The sequence below is a fragment of the Hippocampus bargibanti genome, linkage group LG14 (assembly GCF_051943395.1).
Source record: "Hippocampus bargibanti isolate YZ-2025 linkage group LG14, ASM5194339v1, whole genome shotgun sequence".
Lineage (NCBI taxonomy): Eukaryota > Metazoa > Chordata > Actinopteri > Syngnathiformes > Syngnathidae > Hippocampus > Hippocampus bargibanti.
In genome coordinates, this window is record NC_142747.1 from 17364587 (window position 1) to 17389992 (window position 25406).

A 25406-nucleotide genomic window follows, 5' to 3' on the forward strand; every position below is an offset into this window, starting at 1 on the left:
TTTGCAGGCTTTGACAGTTCGACGCTGACTAAAGGCATCTCGACACTACATGAATACATGTGTCTTTTTTTGGTCAGGGGGCGGTCCTTTCGTGACGTCACATACGGATTCGTCACCAACTCAAAAACAAGATTTCCTGAATATTCAGAGCGAGTCTTAAAACGTAAAATATAGCTATATGCGGTGGAATCTTATTAAAATACGCCCAGTAGAAGTCATTTGAAGCCATTTTACAAATTATGGACACAACTTGCCCGGAGACGTCGGTTGTCCTTTAAGTGTGATTGATTGTTAACGCTCTATTTTTTTCTGTCAACGGGCTGCTCGTAGAAACAATCAATACCATTGATTGGCACTACTTTTAAGGGACATAAAACAGTCATTTTAATGGCTTGTTTACAAAATTGCCAGCCACAGACAAACTAGGAACCGCTTCAAATTGTGAGCGCAACATGCCGAATGTGTCTGCCTGAAATGTCTCAAATTAAAATGGCGATACTGTTCTTCTGAACTTTGACATATTTGTAATATGTCAGCACAATAGCTCATTAAAAGTGCATCAGTTCCATTGCAGCATGAATAGTTGATGTGGCGGGCAATTATCATTGAACCATCAGCACCCATCGAGGGTAAACTTGTGTCTCTGTCAGGTGTATTGCGGCTTCTAAAAGATATGAAGGGTAAAATGGCAGACAAATGTCAAGGTGATGGCGTGTCTTAACCTCGCCTCTCGCTGTTTTGTATTCACTGCAAAGAGGAAAAACATTGATTTTGGAGCATTCGCCGTGTTATAAAATGTCCTGTATTGTAGCCAGTACAGTGTTGGCAGAAAGGACCTGAGCGCAGGGGAAGGTTATATATGACTCTCTAAAAAATATGCCACTAAAGCAATATTTGTCAGCATCAACACGGTGTTAGTTGAAGGCTTTGACGGGTTTCGTGTAATCACGCGGCGGACTGGAAATCGCTAACGTCCCCTGAGTTTGACATCGAAAACATAAACAGTGACGTGCACTTTGACAAGTCTCACGAAAAGAGAAATATGGGTTGCCCTACCCCCAGACCCACCCTGCAGGTTAAAAAAGTTCCTCGGTTCCCGTTTCACATTTCTGCTATGTACAGAAGTCCAGATAACAGAATTTCGTGTATTGATTGGATTGGATTAACCTTTATTAGTCTTGCAGTGGAGAATTTTACATTTCACAGCAGTTTAAAAGTGATGAAAGTAAGAGGAAAGGAAAGGAAGAAGTAGAAAAATAACCAAATTACAGGACATCCTGTAAGGGCAGCCACTTTTGCGGTGCCATTCTGAAGTAAAAACAACAGCAAAAAAACTAAACAAATCACAAATTCAATCATGATTGCAATATTGATTGGGGGATGGAGGCAATTGTATTAGCTTTCCAAATAATTTAGACGCAGACAATATGGCAGTGTGATTTAAAACCATCCGTGGTAATGCCAATCGTGAGCAATGTGTAGAAGCTTTGCTACGAGCACACAGGTTACCCTAAACAAACATTAAAACCTTTTCTCACATTAAAGCACGCCCAAAGGTCTATGTGTGTTGTAATTATAGTACCAACTTGCAGTAGTGTAATTGAAATGGACGGATGGGCCTGATGCTTGGAGGTTAGCTCAACATGTTAAAGGACAACCGACGTCTCCGGACAAGTTGTGTCCATAATTTGTAAAATGGCTTCAAATGACTTCTACTGAGCGTATTTGAAAAAGATTCCACCGCATATAGCTATATTTTACGTTTTAAGACTTGCGCTGAATATTCAGGAAGTCTTGTTTTTGAGTTGGTGACGTGTCCATACGTGACGTCACTAAAGGAACGGCCCACACCGAAAAAAAAGACACATTGTAGCAGTCCTTCGATCACGTCAATGTATTTTACTGTATTGTTTGGTCTGAAAATCTTGTGTTGCACCCAAAAGCCGCCAGAAGAGGGTGTCCAAGCTCCATATAAGGAATTTGTCAGACTGTGGAAACGGAGGTGGCCACAGGAGGTCGCCATTTTGTGCCTCTTTTCTGGTGATCCATTTCTCCCCAATGTTGCCTCAAAATTGAATGGAATTAATTCTTTAATCGATTGCAAACATGTATGCTTTCCTCTTCTGAACTATTTGAATCATATTCATAACTGGAGGTGTAACAAGAAAGCATATTCTCCGAATCTGAAGCCAGTGTTTTGATTCTCCAGAAATGCAAGACGTCTTGGCGTGACGTCACGAACTGGGGGCGGGACTTTCTGAAAATGCCCAATTTGCAGTTCAATTTTTTGCAGATTTTGGACACTTTAAGTCATTTTTAATTGGTGTTTTGCATTTGAATAAAAACATCATACTGCGTGTTTTGGGTATTTTAGATGCTATAAAACGTTTTTCTGATGTCAGTTAAGAAACAAAATTATTTATTTATTTATTTATTCATTTTAAGGTGTTCTGGAAAAATATGTAGAGAATGAAGCGGAAGCGCTTAGCAAGGCGAAGACCCTCTACAAGTCCTGCACCAATGACAGTGAGTGGGCCACCAATCACTACCCTACATGTTTTGTCTTTTTTTATGAGCCCTTGTTTTTATTTGTGCCGTCAAAAACAACAAAACAAAAAAAAAAGGCTGTCATAAACTGTCATGAAATGTATTACCGGTAATATACAAAGACATTAAAGAATAAACTGACGGCTCAGCATCCCATTTGAACTTGGCTGTCAACCAAAAAATGCAAAACCCTACTTTGAAAATCCAACAATATTTAAACCTTTAAGAAATATAATAAAATAAATAAAATAAACCCTTCTTTGAAGTCCTACTTTGAAATTCTAGCTGTCAATGTCTCAGTGATGGAAGAAGACCCAAAAAGCAAGGAAGCAGGAACAAAATACATTAAAAGAAAAACTGCACGCACCAGCGTTCACTCAATCCAGAAGTAACTCAAATACATAGAAAGCTAGCTAGCTAATAGAGAGACAATTGAGCCAGCTAGAGAACTAGCTAGCTATCTAGCTAGACAACTATCTATATAACTAATAGATAGCCAGCCATATAGCTAACTAGCCGGCCAGTTAGCTAATAGAAAGCTAATAGATAGCAAATAATAATAATTATAAGGCGCATGGTCATCTTTTGAAAACAAAATTGAAGGTTTTTTGGTGCCCCTTATAGTGCACAAAATAGAATACCTTCCACAATGTTGTGGAAGGTTGGTGAACTAAAATTTTGTCATAAATGATAATTTTACAGGAATGAATCATGTGTTTTTTCCCCCTTAAGGTTTAACTGAGCAAAAAGGAGGAACTCCTTTGCTCATGACACTACCTGATATCTTTGAGTGGCCCATGGCCGTGGACAACTGGGATGTCGACTATGGTGAAGTAACTTGTGTTCTTTTCTTATGGCGCCCGCGTGTTGTTATCTATCTATCTATCTTTTTTTTTTTAGGTCAAACATGGCGGGCGGAGGATGTGCTAGCTAAATTGAACGCAAAATATCAAAGTCTACTCCTGGTCTCCATGTACGTTGACGTTGATGAAAGAGATTCCAAATCACACATCATTCATGTACGTGTGAAATAATTCAAGCAAATGCTGACTATTGAGTTGTCCGCACATCCAGAGAAAAAAAATAGGAATTGTGATTGTGTCTATTTTTCATAAAAAAAATTAAAATGTTGTCACTTTGGCAGTTTGAGCAGCAGCACAGCGTGGGCATCTGGTCCAAAGGTGCTTGCAATGGATCAAGCGAAGAGGTGGGTTCAAAGTTTTTGTTTCCTTTTATTATTACGTTCACTGACACGTAATCCCAAAACAAACAAAAAAAACATATAAAATAAAATAAAATTAAAAATACAGCTGCATGGTCTCATTTGGCAAATGATTCTGGCTTTCATGACGAATCAGAACCAACGTCATTTCAAGCTCATATAACTCCAGATCCATATAATTTAGGAATTAACCAGCTTGCTATTAGCTAACTGGCTATCTATCTATTAGCTAGACGAATCAGAACCAACGTCATTTCAAGCTCATATAACTCCAGATCCATATAATTTAGGAATTAACTATCTATCTATCTATCTATCTATCTATCTATCTATCTATCTATCTATCTATCTATCTATCTATCTATCTATCTATCTATCTATCTATCTATCTATCTATCAGCTGTCTCTTAGTTAGCTAGCTAGCTTTCGATCTATTTGAGTTATTCCGGGTTGAGTGAACGCTGGCGCGTGTGGCTGCTGCTGCTCACCCACAGAAAAACGTATCCCATAACTGTAAAGTGACCTTGAGAGTTTTGAAAGGCGCTTATAAATGAAATGTATTATTATTTATTATTATTATTATTATTATTATTATTATTATTATTATTATTATTAAAAAACAAACAAGTTCAGGAATGGCGCTCTATGTCATATTTTTAATTCCCGAATAAATTAATGAATGGCAGTGAATGAGTTAGGGTCATCTTTTAATTTTCTTACTTTTGTCATCGCGACTCAGACAAAAGTGATCGAGCATATTCCACAGCAGGTTTGGTTTGCTGCAACGCTCATAGCACGATTACCGTCTGGCCATTGCCTCTTGAACATAAATCAATGGAATCGCCTCGTTCACTCCTTCTCATCACAAATGTCATCGCTTGACAGGCGTGCCGGCTTTACGAGCTCTTTGCAATTGACCTGGTGAAGCTGATCCGCACGGACCGAGGTCTGTCCATCAACGAGACGCTGATTAGAGAGGAAGTGGCACGGGTAATGGAGTTGGAGAAGGGCATTGCAGAGGTAAGTCCGACCCCAGATAATGTTCCAGCAGACAGATTCATGACATACGTGTGAGGATGTTAGCATTTGACAGCTTTTTGAAACCTCATCCTTTCCTTAAAGGACAACCGACACCTCTGGACAAGTTGCGTCCATAATTAGTAAAATCACTTCAAATGACTTCTACAAAGATTCCATCGCATATAGCTATATTTTACGTTTTAAGACTCGCGCTGAATATTCAGGAAGTCTTGTTTTTGAGTTGATGAAAGCGACACAAAATGCATTTTGGGCACTTTTTTTTATCTGAAAACACTGTGTTGATCGCGAAATTAGAAGGAAATCCACATTGAGCAAAGCTAACAGTTTCTCTCTCACGATTGAAAATTCTAGATAGCTAGCTCGGTAGCCAGCTAGATAGCTAGCAAGATAGCTCAAGTGAGCAACATGGTGTCCACAGACCGAGAAGGACCCATTGGTTAGTGCTTTGTTCCAGCTTCAGCTGTTGTTAAAGCGCTATATAAACCGATATTTATGTACATCGGCCCACATTTCAATGTCATATAACTCCAGATCCATCTAATTTAGACTAGAAAGGATTCATGGCATTTCCATTCATTTCACCGGGTCAGTTTTTGTCAAAATTATCTCATATCTCAAGGGACCACCGCCTCGCACGCTTCACCCTGATCTGCTCGCCGCCCAAAGCCATCGCGACTACTGTGCAGCATTGACATTTACCCAATTCAAGGGCGCCTAGAGATGTTTGTTGTTGCTGGAAAGGCACTGCAGCCAAGCTCATAGTTCAGAGAGACCGGGGAGGGGATAAATGAAACAATACATTGACTTTCAACTTCTCTCTTTTATTCTCCCCAAAGGCTAACGATCCCCCGAGTGTTTCTAATGACCGAGAGTTATGTTACAACAAGATGGAACTCGGTGATCTCAATACCAATTTCACCCTTGAAGTGGAATCCAGGGTAAACTATTTATTTACCCAAACTGGCAATGTATCGTTTCGTCGACATTTTTTTTATCCTCCTGCTAATCTGTTCTCCTTTTTTTTTGCTGCTAATGCTGGCGGATTTGACCTAAAGCTGTTCAACTGGAGTTATTTCACCGCCCAGATAATGAATACAGTCAACATCACTGTCACAGACACAGAGGAGGTCATAAACTTAAGCCCCAATTATTTCAAAAAGCTCAACCCACTCCTGGCCAGATATACAAAGAGGTATGTGATTTGCAGTGACGTGCGGTGATGTTCATGGCTGGTGAGGCACTGACGTCATCACAGTCAGATTTACGAACATATGAACTCTACATAGTAGCTTATTCATTTGATTGGCAACAGTTATCGTGTTTTGTTTAAAATGTCATGTCAGCATTCTTGATATAAACTGTAGCATAGAAAATAATAATAAAAAAAAAAAACGTTATTATCGTGTTACCTTTACTTATAAATGAAGTGCATGCGCCGCTCCCTCTGAAGAAAGGCATCGGTACCTTCTTTGTCGAAGCCTTCCTTATTTTTCTTCATTTTTAAAAGTCTCTCTATTTCTTTCAATTTAGATTCTGAAAATAAGGCCAAGCAACACAAAAAAATGACTGGATGGTTACACTTAACTTGCTAACTGTTTACAGTCGCTTGCACTCACTAATTCTATTATTCTGCGGCCGAGGAGCCTCGAAGAAGAATCTCTGGAGGCAGAAGAACTGTGTGCCTCAGCCATGCACACAGTTTTGATAAAAATGAAATACACTGTAGTACAGTATTTATAACGTAAAGTGACTCTACATTATATACACCAGCTAAACTGTAGACATTTAGTTCATATACTAAAAGTGTTTGAACATTTTAATAGCGATATGCAGAGGGACAGCAATGCGGTCTCACTGCAGAGCAAGCCAGCACAGTTTGCATATTCATTGCGCAATCCATGGTGAGGCTCAGCCGGCTGGTGCCTCACCGCTCATCTCTACTTAGTATTTATTTAAACGGAAAATGTGAAAATTCAGCGATTTTGAAAAAAAAAATCAAAAAATGGTGAAGTTAAATGGAAAAGAACGTTAAAGTACAAATCACTAAATACAGTAAAGTCTCGTTATATCGATATCGGATATATCGATAGTCCGGGTTATATCGATACTATTTCTATGCACGCACGGAGAAAATTACATGCAAACAGGGTCGGATATATCGATAGTCCCGGTTATATCGATATTTTTGCGGACTCCCTTGAATATCGATATAACGAGACTTTACTGTACATATAAATGTTTAATTTATTTTTTCATTTGGTATTTCGGCCTCACCTGCCTTCCCAGACTGCACGTCACTGGTGATTCGGAATCAAGACAGTCACGCGTGATTGTGGTTCTCCATGTGTTGACGGCGGATTATTGACTGATGATGTCTTTTTTTGAATTCTTTACTTCTACTCACAGGGATGTGCAGAATTACCTGATGTGGCGTTTCGCTTCACAGATGGTGGATCACCTGAGTAAAGCTTACAGAGACACAGCCAAATCCTTCAAAAAGGTAATTTGCGAGGAAATTGGTAGAAAAATCCAAAGGATCTAGATGATGAATTTACACAGCTCATTACGCTGAACGATTGCCTTAGCATCTTTTGCGGCGTGGTTGTATTCCTCGGCAGGCGAAGCACGGGATGACGGCAGAGGAACCGGTGTGGCGTCAGTGCGCAGCATTTGTCAGTGGCGCCATGTACAATGCTGTAGGGCGACTGTACGTGCAAGAGGCCTTCTCTGATAACAGCAAAAAGATGGTCAGTCAGTTTGGGGTTGTTTGATTTCATTCGATTGTTCAAGTCAAGTTCCTTCAGTGTTCATCGGGAAAATAAATGCTAAGGTTAATTTTATTAATGGTTAAGAAATAAAAGTGTTTGACTTTAAATTGGGGTCTGAAACAAGATTGTATGTTTTAATTAAATACTGATTACAAGCCTGGGTTAGGTTGTCGTTCGAGTTTTAAATCTGGTTCATAATTTTCTGATCAATAATAATAATAATAATAATAATAATAAGAAGAAGAAGAAGAAGAAGAAGAAGAATTTGCTTTTTTAAGCTCTTGTAAAGTGTTTGAGTGTGATGAAAAAAGCGCTTTCAAAATAAATGTATTATTATTATTATTATTATTATTATTATTATTAGTAGTAGTAGTATTATTATATTATTATATTATTATTATTATTATTATTATTAGTAGTAGTAGTAGTAGTAGTAGTAGTAGTAGTAGTAAACCTGATATGAGCTACAAGTATGTTGACATAGGGCCATGGTGAGAGGAACGCATTGAACTGTAGTAATAATAATAATAATAATAATAATAATAATAATAATAATAATAATAATAATAAAATAATAAAATAGTAATAATAATAATAATAATAGCTGCATGAATAGTTTTGTCAACGTTTTCTGAATATTTTTATTTCATTTTTATTTTTTAATTGTAAGTGTTTTCTTCAATGCATTTCAGTGATTGTCAATTATCATATTTATTGCCCCCATACCAATCCAATCTATTTAATTCAAAATGTCGTTGAATGTATTTGATATTGATGGGGTAGTTTGGTCCATTTTCTGATCAGATCCATGATCGGTTATCATTTTCTTATATTATTTTTTTTAAACCACAGTACATTTCGAATTTCATTTCAAATGAAGAATTAATGCCAGTGTTTAGTCCTCAAGCCCAAAATTATAACTTTGATAAGTCTTAAAACGAAGTCCCGAGTCTCTGTTGGGCTTCAAGCTTTGCTTTCAAATAACATGTTGAACCAGAGATCAAGGGTTTTAAATGCGGGTTGAACTTTTGCACCGTTATATGGTAAGATGTCAAACTGTACTTTAACATGTAAAGCGTTTTTGTCATTTTAATGAATAGATGCACTCGATCATGTCCAGAATTTACAAACATATAATATTATAGATATGTTTGGCCTGTTTTAATAGTTTTGATAAATAAAAAGGAAAATAAATCTGGGTATCTCAAATAACAAAAACACACGCACATGAGTGGGATGTGATGCACAAGCTGACACGCAGAAAAGATTTACAGTGTGCGTCATTATTGAGAAATGTGCAAGCACTCACCACCACCAAAAAGCACGGCGTAAAATGATTTACAATTCGGGTGCTGGTGGCGGCTGGATTGCCCTGACCGCTATTTCATATTTTCAGTCAGTTTGCCATTACTCAAAACGTCGTTTTTCAATATATATTATTGTCATGACTTTTTACGACGTGTGAAATGGATTTTTTGTGTGGTTTAAGTTGTTTTGGGGATTTGTTTTTACTATGTTCCATTTTAATCAGAAACTTGACTCTGCCCTGCTGCCCACAATTATCGATGAGATTGTTTTGACTTTTTGTTGCAAAATCTGGCCCGAGTGAGAAAACAAATCTATTTTGCAAATAAAGTCTGAGAAATAAGAGACTTCTTGGACTTTAACTGTTTCTTTTCACCCCAAGATGGAGGAGATGATTAAAGATATCCGAGAAGTCTTTATCAGTAACCTCAAGGAACTGCCCTGGATGGATGCGGTCACCAAAAAAGCAGCAGAGGAAAAGGTATCGGCAACAATATACAGTGATACCTTGGCTTACGAGCTTAATTGGTTCCCAGACAGAGTGTGTAAGGCGAAAAGTGTGTATCCCAAAAATAAATTTCCTATAGGAGACCATTAAAATGAGAATAATCCGTTCCCAGGTCCCCATAAAACATAATTTTCCACTTTCTAATTTTCTAAGCCTTAACTCTACACACAATATACCTTATTTTATGTATAATAAATGTGCTATGGTATGATAATTAAAGTAATAAACTGTTATAAAGTCATTTTATTTACGTTTGTGATGGTCGTTGGTGGCTTGATGGAATGGAGTGGCCGGTTTCATCAGCATTAAACACTTGATGAGGAACGTAGCCTTCTTCCTTCACCATCTTGAGGAATGATCCCTTGTAGGTGCTTTCTTTGCGATAATTTTACCTTGTTCCTCATCAATTGTGTTCTGTTTAGCTGGGTTGATAACTTTTTGCATCAAGTGTACAGATTTGTGGAGCCTGATTGATGGGACATTTTAACCTTGCAGTCTACACTCTGCTTTTGAACTATCAAAGTTGAAACGAGTCCAAATTTCACTGTTTTCTATCCATTTTATTGCTCTCTCTCTGTCGTCTGCCTGTCTCTTTAATGTTTAACTCTGGGGGCGGGGAATAGAGGACAAAAAAATGTCGGACGGCATTTTCTTTTTTGGAGAATGGCTTCACACTCTCTCTCTGTCTGTAACCCCCCCTTACTGCTGCGTTCTTGACCAATCACATGGTTTTAACGAAAGACTGGGGGCGGGGAATAGAGGACAAAAACAATTGGCTGCCATTTACTTGTTCGGAGAATGGGCTCATTCCCCAACGACACATCACTCATTGTGACACTCTGTGTGTATCCCACAAAATAGTTTGTATGCCAAGGTAAAATGTTCATAAATGCAACGTTCGTAAACCGAAATGTTTGTAAGCCAAGGGGTTTGTAAACTGAGTTTCTTCTTATCAGGTTCGGGCTATCCGGGAACAAATCGGCTACTCTGATAACATCATGGATGACAAATATCTGAACGACGAGTATAAGGAAGTGAGTGTCTGCCAAAATGTGCCAGCTTATTGTCATGTGACGCCCTATGGCTTCATCATTTTAACATTTCCTAAATGCTGATCGCTTTGCTCTGACTTGTGTGTCGACGTTAGCTCAACTACAGCGCAGACGAGTTCTTTCAAAACATTTTGCACACGACGGCCTACAATAAGAAGAAAGTCCTCCAGAAACTCAGAGTGGAAGTCAACAAAGATGAGTAAGACGGAATTAGTTCTGGATGCTTTCGTGTAATCTTTGGCAACATTCAGTGGTGGGCCGTGGATTTCATTTCATCGCTAGGCATTCAGTAGTGCTGAATCAATTCACGTGTTTGTTGTGATTTACTACACGTCCACTAGCGGGTGCCGATAGCAAGGGAATCACTTGTGACAACAAATACTGTCATCAAACTGATCTAGTTTTTACTATGAACGTGTGGATTCATGATAACCTCATAAAATTGCAATATCATTCGCTATTTTTGCTAGCTTCGGACCTATCTGAATGATGGCTATCTATTCTTGAAAAGTACGCCCGAAAAAAAATCTGCAACAAAATCCATTTCTTCTCCTCGTTCAGCCATTGTGGGTTAACAAAAATCACAATTAAATCAACACAACAATCTATTTGCTTATACAGCTCGCTACCAATACAGTGTGCTAGCTCTGGCCAATATGCTCTTATCACTAGTGGCAAATGATACTATGATTGGCTAATGACTTGCCAATCATGAGACTAGCCAATAATAGTTTGCGACAACTGACATTTCCAGCACCTTCCAGCAGGCCTTGGGTAGCCAACTTGAAATCTGATTGTTTTAAAGCAAGTTTCATCGACATTATTTTTACACTCTGTGGCCCTCAGAACCGATTATGAAAGCGTCCAGAGAGATTTCTGACCTTGCAATGAAAGTAAGCCGAAAGAAAATATGGAATTATTTCATAAGAAGAATTCATAGACAAGATATAATTCACATTAGTCTGTGATTCAGATATTTCTAGGCCAGCAGAGAAGGCCTTGTAGGCCCTAACGGTCCACCACTGGCAATGTTCCATTTAGCAATAGATGTTTGCTATTCTATATACCTTATTTCTTTTTAAACACAGTAAGTCTACTCTGGTACCTTTTGATTTCTTGACCATCCTTTTACTTGTCCTCGTCTCCAGGTGGGTGTCAGGAGCAGCGGTCATTAACGCTTTCTACTCATGGAGAAAAAACATCATAAGTATTGCACATAGGCTTTGTCACTTTCACAAATACAGTAAAGTCTCATTATATCGATATTCAAGGGAGTCCGAAAAAATATCGATATAACCGGGACTATCGATATATCCGACCCTGTTTACATGTAATTTTCTCCGTGCGTGCATAGAAATAGTATCGATATAACCGGGACTATCGATATATCCGATATCGATATAACGAGACTTTACTGTACTATAAAATCGAGATGAAAAGTCTACCCACCTGTGTCAGATGTTTGTGTTATTTGTCAGAGTGACCTTGAAAAATGAAAAATGGGAGAACAACATGAATCATCTCAAATCTTTGTCCACCAGTGATCAGTTCGTTCCTATGAATCAAATTCGGCCACTATACTCTGGATTAACCATTGGCTCAGATTAACCTCAATAGGTCAGTCTTGCATATAAAACGTGACTACAAAAATGTCAGGAAAAGTCGACTAGACCATCTTAAAAGCAGTGATTGAAAAGGTGGCAAACGTCCATTTAGTGAGCGGTTTATTCCAAACACACTTATGCAATCCAAATATTGATTTTCATCTGTTTTACGCCTGATTTCTTATTTTCCAATTGACCCTTGTGGTTTATAGGTCACATTTCAATGAAAATTAACTCATTCGTTGACATTCCTGAATTTATTCGGGAATTGAAAAGTGTGACGTGGAGCGCCATTCCTGAATTTGTTTTTTTTCTTGCCAAGGGTGTTGATAAAGCACTGGTCAGACCTCTGGCAATGTTTTTCCCTTCCACAAGGGTGCATCATTTGCATTTTGTCCATGTTAGTGCTTTGCTACAGTTAAAGCGCTATATAAATCAATATCTATGTATTGTATTTTGGACAGCTGGCCCCATTTCGAGCTCAGACAACACAACTTAGGAATTAACTCTTTTTTCTGACGAAAGAAGAGAGTCGAAGGTTTATTACGCTGAATTTAATGTTTATGCAGTCCTAAAACTCAATATTCTCAGGGTCCAGCAATTTGAATGAAAATGACAAAAACTGGCACTGGAATGGACACATATTTGCAAATCATCTGGAAGTGAATGAGTTAATCACCAAAGCATTTGAACAGCAGTGCTTAGACTTTATATATCGACTGTACCACAATTGACATTTTCCATGTTGTTGTGTCTACAAGTCACTCTTGTCTCTGCCGTTAGTCTTCCCTGCCGGAATCCTGCAACCGCCGTTCTTTAGTAAAGGCCAGGCCAAATCTCTCAATTACGGAGGCATCGGAATGGTCATCGGCCATGAGGTCATGCACGGCTTTGACAACATCGGTAGGTTGCAGTGTTTTGTTTGTTTTGTTTTCCACTTTAAAGGACAACCGACGCCTCCGGACAAGTTGTGTCCCTAATTTGTAAAATCACTTCAAATGACTTCTACTGAGCTTATTATACAAAGATTCTATCGCATATAGCTATATTTTACGTTTTAAGAGTCGTGTTGAATATTCAGGAAGTCTTGTTTTCGAGTTGGTGACGATTCCTGACGTGACGTCACGTCAGGAACGCCCCTGACCGAGAAAGCGACACACAATGCATTTTGGGTACTTTGTTTGGTCTGCAAACTTTGTGTTGATCCGTGTTGATGGCAAAATCTTGTTACTCATCCAGTTATGAATATGATTCAAATACAGTAACCAACTCGAAAACAAGACTTCCTGAATATTCAGCGTGAGTCTTAAAAGGCAAAATATAGCTATATGCGGTGGAATCTTTGTAAAATACGCTCAGTAGAAGTCATTTGAAGTGATTTTTACAAATTATGGAGACAACTTGTCCGCAGGCGTTGGTTGTCCTTTAATATAAAAGGGGAAAAAGTACATCTACAGTAATATAATTCTCATTTTGAAAATTATAAGAGACCCTCCTGCATTGTGAAGTGTATTCATGCGGGATATTTCAAATTTAGTCAGCTCTTGACACCCCTCCTCCCATTTCTTTTTAACGTGATGTATTTTGTTCTGTTTTGCCAGGTCGTAAATATGATAAAAATGGTGACCTGAAGGACTGGTGGACGGAGGACTCGGCTCAAAGGTTCTTGGAGCTGTCGGCGTGCATCGTCGATCAGTACGCCAACTTCTCTTGGGACCTGGCCAATGGACTTAATGTACAGTTTCCCGAAAGTCTTGCCTTCTCACTTTTATTTCCAGCAGACGTTCCATTTCACTTTTTGTGTTCCTTCATACATCAACTTTCTGCCTCACAACACATCCATATTTTTCTGTTGACAGATTGCTAACTCCCCCGCGTTTTTTTTTTTCCGGCACTGTTTCCTTTTTAAAAGCATTTCTTCCATCCCAAAGAAAGAAATCTATGTGCTGAGTGCGACAACAATCCCAACTCTGTTTACCCTGCGATCTCTTTGTTGCTCCTCTCCTAGCTGAAAGGTAACAATACCCTTGGGGAAAACATTGCTGACAACGGAGGAGTACGGCAGGCCTACCAGGTAACGAGTCTGAAAATACGGACTTTTGAGACACAACTGGCAATATTTGTTTCTGAATATTAACCAAAAATGTCATAGTTGTCGACTATTGGATTGTCTGTAGATTAAAGTCAGATTCACACATTCACATATTGATATTAATAGGGAAAATCTGGCAATTTTATTGGTAAAAATGGATTTTTCGGCAGAGATCCACACAAGGAATCTCATATGCATAAGTGCCTTTTAAAACAATAAGCTCTCCTTGAAATTTCTGTCCGCTGTCAGTCATTCACATGCATCCACTTCAATCTAGAGCACAGGTGTCAAAGTCAAGGCTCAGGGGCCAAATACGGCCCGACACATCATTTTTTTCGGCCCGCGAAAGCAAATCTAACTTGTGAAATTCCATGATGCTTGCTAAAATCCGAAACCAAAAATTGGATGTAAACCACAATATCCGTCATTATTCTTGACTTCAGATTTGAAAACTAGTTATTCATTAATTTGTTCTGCACTCTATATGTATTATGTGGAGGGGATTAAACATTCTAATTGTTTCCCCAAATTCATAACAGCCCTCGCGGCAAAAAAATGACTTTGACACCCCTGGTCGAAGGTCTTCAGTCTCTTCAGCTGTCATCTTCTTTGAAATTTTATTTCATTTATACTTCAATGAAGTACAAAACCTTTTTTGAAAATGACAGTGAAAAATAGAAACAAAAGCAAATCCACTCTAAAAACACTTTCAAAACTAATTGAATTTAAAAAAATAGGAGTAAAAATAAAAACTAACTCTGATGAAAATCCCTAATTATTATCAACCTACGCTGGAATGGATTCATTGGATTTGCAATACAGTGACAACTTGGCTTACGAACTTAATTGGTTCCCAGACAGAGTGTGTAAGGCGAAAAGTGTGTATCCCAAAAAATAATTTCCCATGGGAAACCATTTAAATGAGAATAATCCGTTCCCAGGTCCCCATAAAACATAAATTTCTACTTTCTAATTTTCTAATTAGGTTGATGGCTTGATGGAATGGAGTGGTCGGTTTCATCAGCATTAACCACTTGATGAGGAACGTAACCTTTCACCTTCTTGAGGAATGATCCCTTGTAGGTGCTTTCCCTGTGCTAATTTTATCTAGTTCCTCATCAATTGTGTTCTGTTTGGCTGGGTTGATAGCTTTTTGCATCAAGTGTACAGATGGCTTTTGCGGGTTGTTTGTGGAAACTGATTGATTTTAACCTTGCAGTCTACACTCTGCCTATCAAAGTTGAAACTCTCTCCATGTCGTCTGCCTGTCTCTTTACTGTTTAAACCACCTCCCCTCACTGCTGCGTTCTTGACCAATCACGTGGCTTTAACCGAACGAATAGAGGACAAAAACAGTCGGCTGCCATTTTGTTGTTAGAAGAACGGGCTCGTTCGTGAACGACACATCACTCATTGAGGCAGCTCAGTTCGTATGTCAATGTAAAGTTCGTATGCCAAGGTAAAATGTTCAAAAATTTAACGTTCGTAAACCCAAAAGTTCGTAAGCCAAGGGGTTCGTAAACCGAGGTATCACTGTAGTTGCTGTGTGAAATTGTGGCAATTATTTTATTGTGAATGTATGTGTCTAACTACAAAATTATGGCATTCCTAAAGTCAGTGGTATGCATATTTGTCTTTTTCTTGAGATTTTACTGGATGCTTATTTCCTGTAATAACCTCACATGTTAGCGCCACAGTCGCTGATACCTTCGTCATTTTATTGAATGCTGGCAAAACAGCAAATGAGCACACTCATCAAGAAAATGGTGTATATCACAACTACACAGCGAGACACTCACTCACATATTTGCCACAATGTGAGCCAACAGGGCTATTTTATCTTGGCAAATGTTTGCAAAAGGATGATGCTCCACGCGACTATTTTTGGCCATTTATTGAAGGGTAACGGCTGTTATTGTGCATGTTTTGTGTGGTGTCTGCAGGCCTATAAGAACTACGTGAAAAAACACGGGGAGGAGCCTCTGCTGCCAGGACTCGACCTTAACCACTATCAACTCTTCTTCCTCAACTTTGCTCAGGTAGTAGACAATGAATTATTTGGTGGATGATTTGATTATTATTATTAATAATAATAATATTAATAATAATAATAATAATAATTATTATTATTATTATTATTATTAGTAGTAGTAGTAGTAGTAGTAGTAGTAGTGGTAGTAGTAGTCGTCGTATTAATAACATCATTAATCAAAGCTATTATTATTATCATTATTATTATTATTATTATTATTATTATTAGTAGTAGTAGTAGTAGTAGTAGTAGTCGTATTAATAACATCATTAATCAGAGCCATTATTATTATTATTATTATTATTATTATTATTATTAGAAGTAGTAGTAGTAGTAGTAGTAGTATTAGCAGTGTAATAATAATAATAAATAATTATTATTATTATTATTATTATTATTATTAGTAGTAGTAGTAGTAGTAGTAGTAGTAGTAGTAGTAGTAGTCATATTAATAACATCATTAATCAGAGCCATTATTGTTATTAGGATTTTTATTATACAGTATTATTATTATTGTTATTATTAGTAGTAGTAGTGTAATAATAATAATAATAATAATAATAATAATAATAATAAGTATTATTATTATTATTAGTAGTAGTAGTAGTGGTTGTATTATTATTGGTATTATTATTAGTATTATTGATCCCATGTTTTTAGTCAAAGAAAATTAATCGAATAGAAAATGCATGGATAGATTATGCAATCTAAAAAATACATACAGTCTTGATTCGAAGCTCAGTGCGGATGTGTTAACCAGTCAATCACCGTGCTGCCTGAAATTATAATATTGACATTTTTTAAAGTTCAATTACATGTATATGATTTAAAAATATAATTTGTGAACTGTTGTGTATTCAGACAAGGATCTTGGATGAACAACCATTGCAAAAGGAGAGATTGGCTATAAAACGCTATCTTTTATAGCATTTAAACATATCTACGATTCAATGAACATTTTAAAAATGAGAATTAAAACATGATTTAGTACAAAGTAAAATTCTTAAAACGCCCATCCCATTCCAATGGATGTGTTCTAGACTGTTCCGGCGACGACAGTTTGTCATGCTATCAGGTTACACGGTGCATGAAATGGTTAATGTATTGTCTGTGTCAGGTGTGGTGTGGAACGCAGCGACCTGAAGATGCTTTGAGCTCCATTCAAGTCGATCAGCACAGTCCAGGGAAATTCAGGTACACGCCAAACTCACCAAAATAATTCTATGATTTTTGGTCACACAATAATATAAAAAAATAACCTAAAACGAAAGCTAACTATAATACAGTATAGCAAAAAAATGTATTAGTTGTTGTGTGGTGATATGTTTACTTATATCATATTCATATTAACTCATTCATTGCCATTCACAAATTTATTCAGGAATTTAAAATATGATGTAAAGCGCCATTCCCAAATTAGTTTTTTTTCTCTCGCTTGGGTGCCGATAAAGGGCTGGTCAGACCTCTGGCAATGTTTTTCTCCTTCCACAATGGGGCAACGTTTCCTTTTTTCCATGTGAGCACTTTTTTTCCACCGTCAGCTGTTGTTAAAGCGTGATATAAACCGATATGTACAGTATGTATTGCATTGTATTTTAGACAGCCGCCCTCATTTCAAGCTCATATAACTCCAGACCCATATCATTTAGGAAATAACTCTTTTTTTCTGATGAAAGATGAGAGTCTAAGGATTCTTACGCTGCATTGAATGTTTATGTAGTCCTAAAACTCAATAGTCTGTGGGTCTTGGAATTCGAGTGACAATGACAAAAACCCTGGCGCTGGAGTGGACACATTTTTGCACATTCTGGCAGTGAATGAGTTAAGTGTATTTATTTTCGTATCACTGTACATCTTTACAGAAGAAGGACGGTTAAACAGTCACATTGGAATTATGCTTTGCTTTATGATACTCATATGATTATTATATTGTTTTATCATTTACTCAACATACGTTCCATACATTTCTTTAAAAGGTCTCACACTAAAACTAATTACAAAATAATGTATACAACAAACCAGTTCATCCAATTTTTTTGATGAATTGTTTTTCTTAGTTGTGTGCCGTGATTTTTTTTTTCCAATGTAAAATCTGTGCTCTGATAAATCTTAGCGAAAGAAAATAGATGGTTTGAAAGGGGAGTAAAAGAAGCTATTTTCATAAAACAGCAAAACCCTTCACTAAATCACCATGGTGGGGTGAGGTTCAATTTGGATCGTTCCTACAACAGACCTCTTAGGCAACATAGGCATAGTTATGCTGATGAGGTGATACCAGTGCAAATGGGGCAATCGGGCTGGTCGTAGACCTCATACTCAGGCAGGACAATAGAGGTAATCAGTCAGGACAATAGAAGTAATCAGTCAGAGGGAATAGTCCTTGGCTCCCTCCAACCTGAGAGCAGGGACCTATCATAGGAGAGTCTGGCACTGCCACGTCTGGACAGTAGGGATATATATATATATATATATATAGGGCCAAAACTACCAGCAAATTTTAGTTCACTGATGAAGCCTCTTGGAAAAGAAGCGAAACATACGACACCTTCAAAGAAGTACAGATGACGGCTGAAGAAACCTTTTCTTCGATGGACCGCTCCTGTACGACAGAGCTTACACAGACGGATGGTGCATATGACAACAGAAAATGAATGAAAAATGATAAAAACTCACCAATCCGTAAATTAATAATTGTGTGTACATGTGTGTATGTGTCTGTATCAGGGTGCTGGGCTCCCTTCAGAACTTTCCAGAGTTTGCCAACGTGTACGGCTGCAACAAAAGCAGCTACATGGTCTCGGAGAAGGTGTGCCGTGTGTGGTGATCCACCAACCTCTGCGGGCCTGTGTCGACTTCCTCCTCGGTCTTCGGACCTCACACAGGAAGTCAAAGTTGCCCCCATCTGGCGGCTGCCACGCGTGCACTTCCTCGGAGAATAGCAGCACTGACTGGAAAAGCTCCCTAAAACAAACGGAACACTGGTACCTCTGCGTTTCATCACGTGAAAGTCACTGATGTCCGCACTGGATACAACCAACAAAACCCATTTTATTTTTTTTATTGCATTTTGTTTTCTTTTTTTATCTTATGACCTATACAGGGGTTAAAGGACAACCGACATCACTTTTTTTGTTTCCTAACTGACATCAGAAAAACGTTTTATAGCATCTAAAATACCCAAAACACGCATGATGATATTTTTAGTCAAATGCAAAACACCAATAAAAATGACTTAGCGTGTCTAAAAAGTACTTCAATTTGAAACCGGAAGTGGCCAGTTTCAGAAGGTCCCGCCCCCTTGTTCGTGGTGTCACGCCAAGACGTCTTGCCTTGCTCGAGAATCAAAACAATGCCTTCAGATTCGGAGAAGATGATTTCTTGTTACTCATTCAGTTATGAATATCATTCAAATAGTTCTGAAGAGGAAAGCATACATGTTTGCAATCGATTAAAGAATTTATTCCCTGTCATTTTGAGGTATCTGGGTGGGGGAAATGTAGCACCCAAAAGAGGCAGAAGATGGTGACAAAGTCCGTGGAAACTGGCTGATTAATTCCTTACAATTTTTGTCAGCGAATATCAAATAGATGCTCGGTGCAACACACAAGGATTCACCATGGCGTTATTTATGTGTTTTCCTTCTAATTTCGCCATCAACACGGATCAACACAAAGTTTTCAGACCAAACAAAGTACCGCAAAATGCATTGACGTGAATGAAAGGACTACTACAATGTGTCCTATCTCGGTCAGGGGCGTTCCTTCAGTGACGTGACGTGAGGACTCGTCACCAACTCAAAAGCAAGACTTCCGGAATATTCAGTGTGAGTCTTAAAACGTAAAATATAGCGATATGCGGTGGAATATTTGTAAAATACGTTCAGTAGAAGTCATTTGAAGCCATTTTACAAATTATGGACATAACTGGTCAGGAGGCGTCGGTTGTCCTTTAATGTACTTCAACCCAGTGGCTTATAAATACACGAAAACGCCCACTTACACTCATAGAAGAGGACTGAACCACTCTGCTGTTATGTCGGAATGTCTTCAGGCTTCATCTGGTGTACCTTCTCTGTTCGTACATACTGTGTTAGATAAATTATTAGCGGACAATATGATTATATTTTGCCAAAGGGAGCCGCAAATATGTAACACGCTATTTACTCTTCCTTGTATTGTGAGGTGGGCAATGAGTTGATGATCAATACAGTACTTGTATCTCCAGTCCATTCGCCGACGGACGCTTCGGGCCTTTGAAGATCCTCACGCCAATCAACTGAAATGACAATCGACACGTTCGTTTTTAGACGGTTCCATAGGCGGTTTTGTCACCGTGACGACTGACCGCCGTTTCTCAATGCCTTATATGACCTGTGGTGCCACTCTTAAGGGGAAGAATTGGTTCGTTCCAGAGTCAGCAGGCCTTGTTGTGACTTCTACCGAACCAAACTAGGAAAGTTTCTGTGAAATTTTACAGATTGAGGATTAGACTTTGGTGAGGTTCGGATTAGATGGTTAGGAACAATGTTAAATTTTAGGAGTACAGTGATCCCTTGGTTTACGAACTTAAATGGTTCCCAGACACTTAATTGGTTCCCAGAGTGTGAGAGGCAAAAAGTGTGTATCCCAAAAAATTATTTCCCATAGGAAACCATTAAAATGAGAATAATCCGTTCCCAGGTCCCCATAAAACATAATTTTCTACTTAAAACTACACAAAATATACCTTATTTTATGTCTCATAAATGTGCTATGGTATTATAATTAAATAAATAAACTTTACTGTATAATAAAGTTGATTTATTTACCTTTGTGATGGTCGTTGATGACTTAATGGAAGGCAGTGGCCGGTTTCATCAGCATTAAACACTTGATGAGGAACGTAACCTTCTTCTTTCACCATCTTGAGGAATGATCCCTTTTAGGTGTTTTCTCTGTGATAATTTTATCTAGTTCCTCATCTATTGTGTTCTGTTTAGCTGGGTTGATCGCTTTTTGCATCAAGTGTACAGATGGCTTCTGCGGGTTGTTTGTGGAGCCTGATTGATGGGATATATTAACCTTGCAGTCTACACTCTGCCTTTGAACGATCAAAGTTAAACTCTCTCACTGTCATCTGCCTGTCTCTTTAATGTTTAAACCACCTCCCCTCACTGCTGCGTTCTTGACGAATCACATGGATTTAACCGAAGACTGGGGGCGGGGAATTGAGGACAAAAACAGTCGGCTGCCATTTTGTTGTTAGAAGAACGGGCTCGTTCGCGAATGACACATTATTCATTGAGGCAGTTCCGTGTGTATCCTGAATAAAGTTAGTATGCCAAGGTAAAATTTTCAAAAATGTAACGTTCATAAACCGAAATGTTTATAAGCCAAGGGGTTCGTAAACTGAGGTTTCACTGTATATCTTTGTCTGTTTATGTCAGCCACTTAGGGCATATAGTTTACTTGATTGTATTTCATCAGCAAGGGTGTTTTGTATCACGGTTTGACAGTCAGAACGATTTCAATGTTCTTGCTTCAGGTGCCAGATTGTACAATAAAATTGCGGTAACTTTCATACAACAGAATAAGGCATGGCTACCTGCGGGAATGTCCGTTCCGTGCGAAATTAACTCATTCACTGCCATTCCTGAATTTATTTGGGAATTGAAAAGCATGACGCGGAGGGCCATTCCCGAATTTGTTCTGGGTTTGTTTTTTCTTGTGGGGGTTCGGTCAGAACTCTGGCAATGAGCGGGCAGCATTTGCCATTTGAACAGATGCCCCCATTTCAAGCTCAGATAACTCCAGACCCATATAACTTAGGAATTAACTGTTTTAGTTTTAGTTTTAATGTTGCTTTGAATGTTTATATAGTAATAAAACTCAATATTCTGCGGGTCCTGCAACTTCAGTGAAAATGACAAAAACCCTGGCATTGGTGTGGACACATTTTTGCAGATCATCTGGCAGTGAATGAGTTATACAGAAGTTACTGCATACGCGATTTGAAATTATAATATTATATTGTCATTTAAGAATTTTCCAATTAGGGTTTTCGAGTCAACTTAGGGTCAGTGGTTATTATGAAGTAAAGGGTGTGTAATAAAACAATTTTTGATATTTGATGGATTTGGTGTTCAGAACAGAGCAAGGAAATGTGTGTTTCACATGTTTTTTTTTTTTCATTAAATGGAGAAAGTATTTTCTTCCTAAATGGGGGAGTGGGGTTTAAAATGGCATTAGGTCCACTTGCAAAGTGGAAGAGGATCAAATACAAGCTGATGTTCAAAACAGAGCACTATAACCTACCGCATTTCTTGTGTTGTGTGTGACGGCGAGGAAAAGTGAGTTTTATCGATGATAAAAATTACGTGTAATATCCGATGTGTTGGATTTTCCAACTGTCTGCCTGTCTCTTTGCAGCTTGGAATCTCTTCTATGGTGTATGCCAGTATTTGTATGAGGTCATTTTTTTAATTTTGTATTATTTTTTTTGGGGGGGGGGGGGGCTTCTTATTCACATGTAACTGCAGGTTACAATACAGTAACACAAAGTCCTTTGTATTTTGTAAACAAATCATTCTAGACCTCAATGTTTTTTTTATGTTATCCGTTCACCTAATCATTCACTCAGGCTTTCTTTCTCTGAGCCCCGCTTCACCAATAGAAAGACAGATATACCTCAGTTGCCTGTATTTCCATATTTTATACAAACATAACTATCGTCTTGTCGAGCATTTTCTTCCCCTTTCAAAATAAAATACTTCAACGACTGCAGGTGAGGTCAGTTATTACCGTGTGTGTAGTCTGTGTAAGTAAGTATACATCCATTTATGTATTTTCCAATCCCAGATGTCTTTGGGCAGTAGGCAGAGGACATCCTGAACCGGTTGCCAGCCAATCACAAAGCACACATCGACGAATAACTATTTACAATCACACCAAGGGACAATATTGAGTGTTCCACAAAACTGCCATGCATCTTTTTGGAATTTGAAAGGAAATCGGAGTACCAGAAGAAAATCCACACACACACACTGGAGGAGTGTGCAAACTCCACACGGGGCTGGAAATGAATCCTGAACCTCTGCACTGTGAAGCCAGCATGTAAAAAGATCCACCACTGGGCAATCCTGTGGCTGAGAAAACATCAAAAAAGAGCTTCCTTTCAAGAGACCTCAAAAGGTGTGAAAATGATCAATATTCCTGCATTTTTGATTTGTCAACGACGAGGATGTTCACTCTGCATTGGGATGTTGGAAAATATGATATTAGCAAGAGGGAGATTTGCATCGTGGTCTTGATAGTAAATGTCGTGATGGCCTTTTTTTGTGTTGCAAAAGTATATTTGCGCCAAAATTGAAGTACATTGCATCACAGTTATGCACGTGTAAAGTGTCAATGGTAAATTCGCATGAGCTCTTATAGCTGCAATCTGCCCGACCATTCAACACGGCAGCCGCTAATCAATTGATCATTGCTTGCTCAGCCCAGGGATGTACTGTAGCTCGTCACTCATTAACGTAATAATTTGTGTAAACTTCAAATATAACATAAGTATATTGCACATGACATAAATCATATCAAAGAACCATTCGCCCTCACATTCACCTTGAGAGATCATTGAGGGAAGTCAATCAAACAACTGTACATGATTCTGGAATGTGGGTGGAAACCGGGGTACCGGGCACGGGAGCAACCGACACCATTTTTTTGTTTCCTAACTACCCAAAACATGCAAGCTGATATTTTTAGTCAAATGAAAAACAACAATAAAAATGACTTAATGTGACCTCAGACTTCAAAATGACCTCAGAAAGTTTTCGTTTCAGAAGGTCCCGCCCCCTTGTTCGTGACATCACGCCAAGACGTTTTGCCTTGCTCGAGAATCAAAACAATGGCTTCAAATTCAGAGAAGATTATTACTCATCCAGTTATGAATATGATTCAAATAGTTCTGAAGAGGAAAGCATAAATGTTTGCAATCGATTAAAGAAGTCCTTCCGTCTCATTTTGAGGTGTCTGGATTCCAATGTAGCGTCCCGGAAAATGCACAAGATGGCGCCCAAGCTCCCTTGGAAATGGGCTGATTTGTCTGCTGGGAATTTGTCTCAACTAGTATCAAATAGTACTAGTACTAGTATCAAATAGCAGTCTTGGTGCAACACACAAAGATTCACCCTCACGTTTTCCTTCTAATTTCGCCATCCACACAAGTTTTCAGACCAAACAAAGTACCGCAAAATGCATTGTGTGTCCTTTTCTCTGTCAGGGGTGTTCCTTCCGTTCCGTCAGGAATAGTCACCAACTCAAAAACAAGACTTCCTGAATATTCAGCGTGAGTCTTAAAAAGTAAGATATAGCTATATGCGGTGGAATCTTTGTAAAATTCGCTCAGTAGAAGTCATTTGAAGTGATTTTACAAATTATGGACACAATTTGTCCTTTCATTATTTTATTTTTTTCCTCTATATTAGTTATTTTGTTTCTTAGAAAACCTTGGCTAAAAGGTATCAAAAGCCGGATTTTCCATTTCTGACACTCATATTGAAAAAAATAGTCGAGATTTCAAGAAATTGATCGTTCATGGGCTGACTGGAACATGGATTCATTTTTGAAGGCTGAAATGTTACGATAGCATGAGATCACAATTACCCAAGAATTATGACAGGATTTTTTATTTTTTTGGTAATATTTTATGCCTTTTCTTTTTTTTGGACTGAGAATTTAACCGCCCCAAGCTTCCATGAAGCAATAAAGTATGTCTTGGAAAACAAAAGCCAGAGTAAGCTTGTGTTGTGCCAATGAACTCAACAGATGAGCATGAAGACATAATTAACCTAGCATTTTGCGTTCTTACTTCTCAGTTTGCAGATTTCCATACCGTGAATTTAATTCCCTCAATAGTAAATCATCTCAAGAAAAACACCTTCGAGTTGAGGTAACGTGTCAGTAACAGCTTTCCAGACACAAAGTACTCCTTCGTTTGACTCTCTTATGCTACCATGGCCATTTTTTTAAAACTGTATAGCCATACGGAATTTTCAAGTGTAAAAAAGTTATACGTATTTGGATATCGATGAAAAGGTTTCTTCAGCCGTCAACTATACTTCTTTGAAGGTGTCGGACATTTCGCTTCTCATCCGAGGAGCTTAGATCGTTACCACGTCGGCTTAGTCATGTTGATGAGGTGATTCCTGGGCGAATGGGGCAATCAGGGCTGGTCATCGACCATAATCAGTCAGACAAAA

The 25406-nt window shown here is 38.3% G+C and overlaps 1 protein-coding gene across 2 annotated transcripts in view; it reads left to right on the top strand.

The window, feature by feature from the left end:
- LOC148888619 (neprilysin-like) overlaps positions 1-22932 on the top strand; it is a 45034-nt gene extending 22102 nt beyond the window's left edge. For both annotated transcript variants that reach the window (XM_089014177.1, XM_089014176.1), the window contains exons 5-23: positions 2446-2526; positions 3280-3375; positions 3448-3566; positions 3692-3754; positions 4655-4789; positions 5647-5748; positions 5866-6002; positions 7217-7310; positions 7429-7557; positions 9266-9364; positions 10348-10425; positions 10539-10642; positions 11592-11650; positions 12831-12950; positions 13649-13782; positions 14056-14121; positions 16083-16178; positions 17289-17365; positions 18896-22932. In XM_089014177.1, coding sequence (XP_088870303.1) covers positions 2446-2526; positions 3280-3375; positions 3448-3566; positions 3692-3754; positions 4655-4789; positions 5647-5748; positions 5866-6002; positions 7217-7310; positions 7429-7557; positions 9266-9364; positions 10348-10425; positions 10539-10642; positions 11592-11650; positions 12831-12950; positions 13649-13782; positions 14056-14121; positions 16083-16178; positions 17289-17365; positions 18896-18995 — 1889 coding nt within the window. In that variant the 3' untranslated portion in view covers positions 18996-22932. The remainder of the gene's footprint in view (positions 1-2445; positions 2527-3279; positions 3376-3447; positions 3567-3691; positions 3755-4654; positions 4790-5646; positions 5749-5865; positions 6003-7216; positions 7311-7428; positions 7558-9265; positions 9365-10347; positions 10426-10538; positions 10643-11591; positions 11651-12830; positions 12951-13648; positions 13783-14055; positions 14122-16082; positions 16179-17288; positions 17366-18895) is intronic.
- Positions 22933-25406: the final 2474 nt, after the last annotated feature.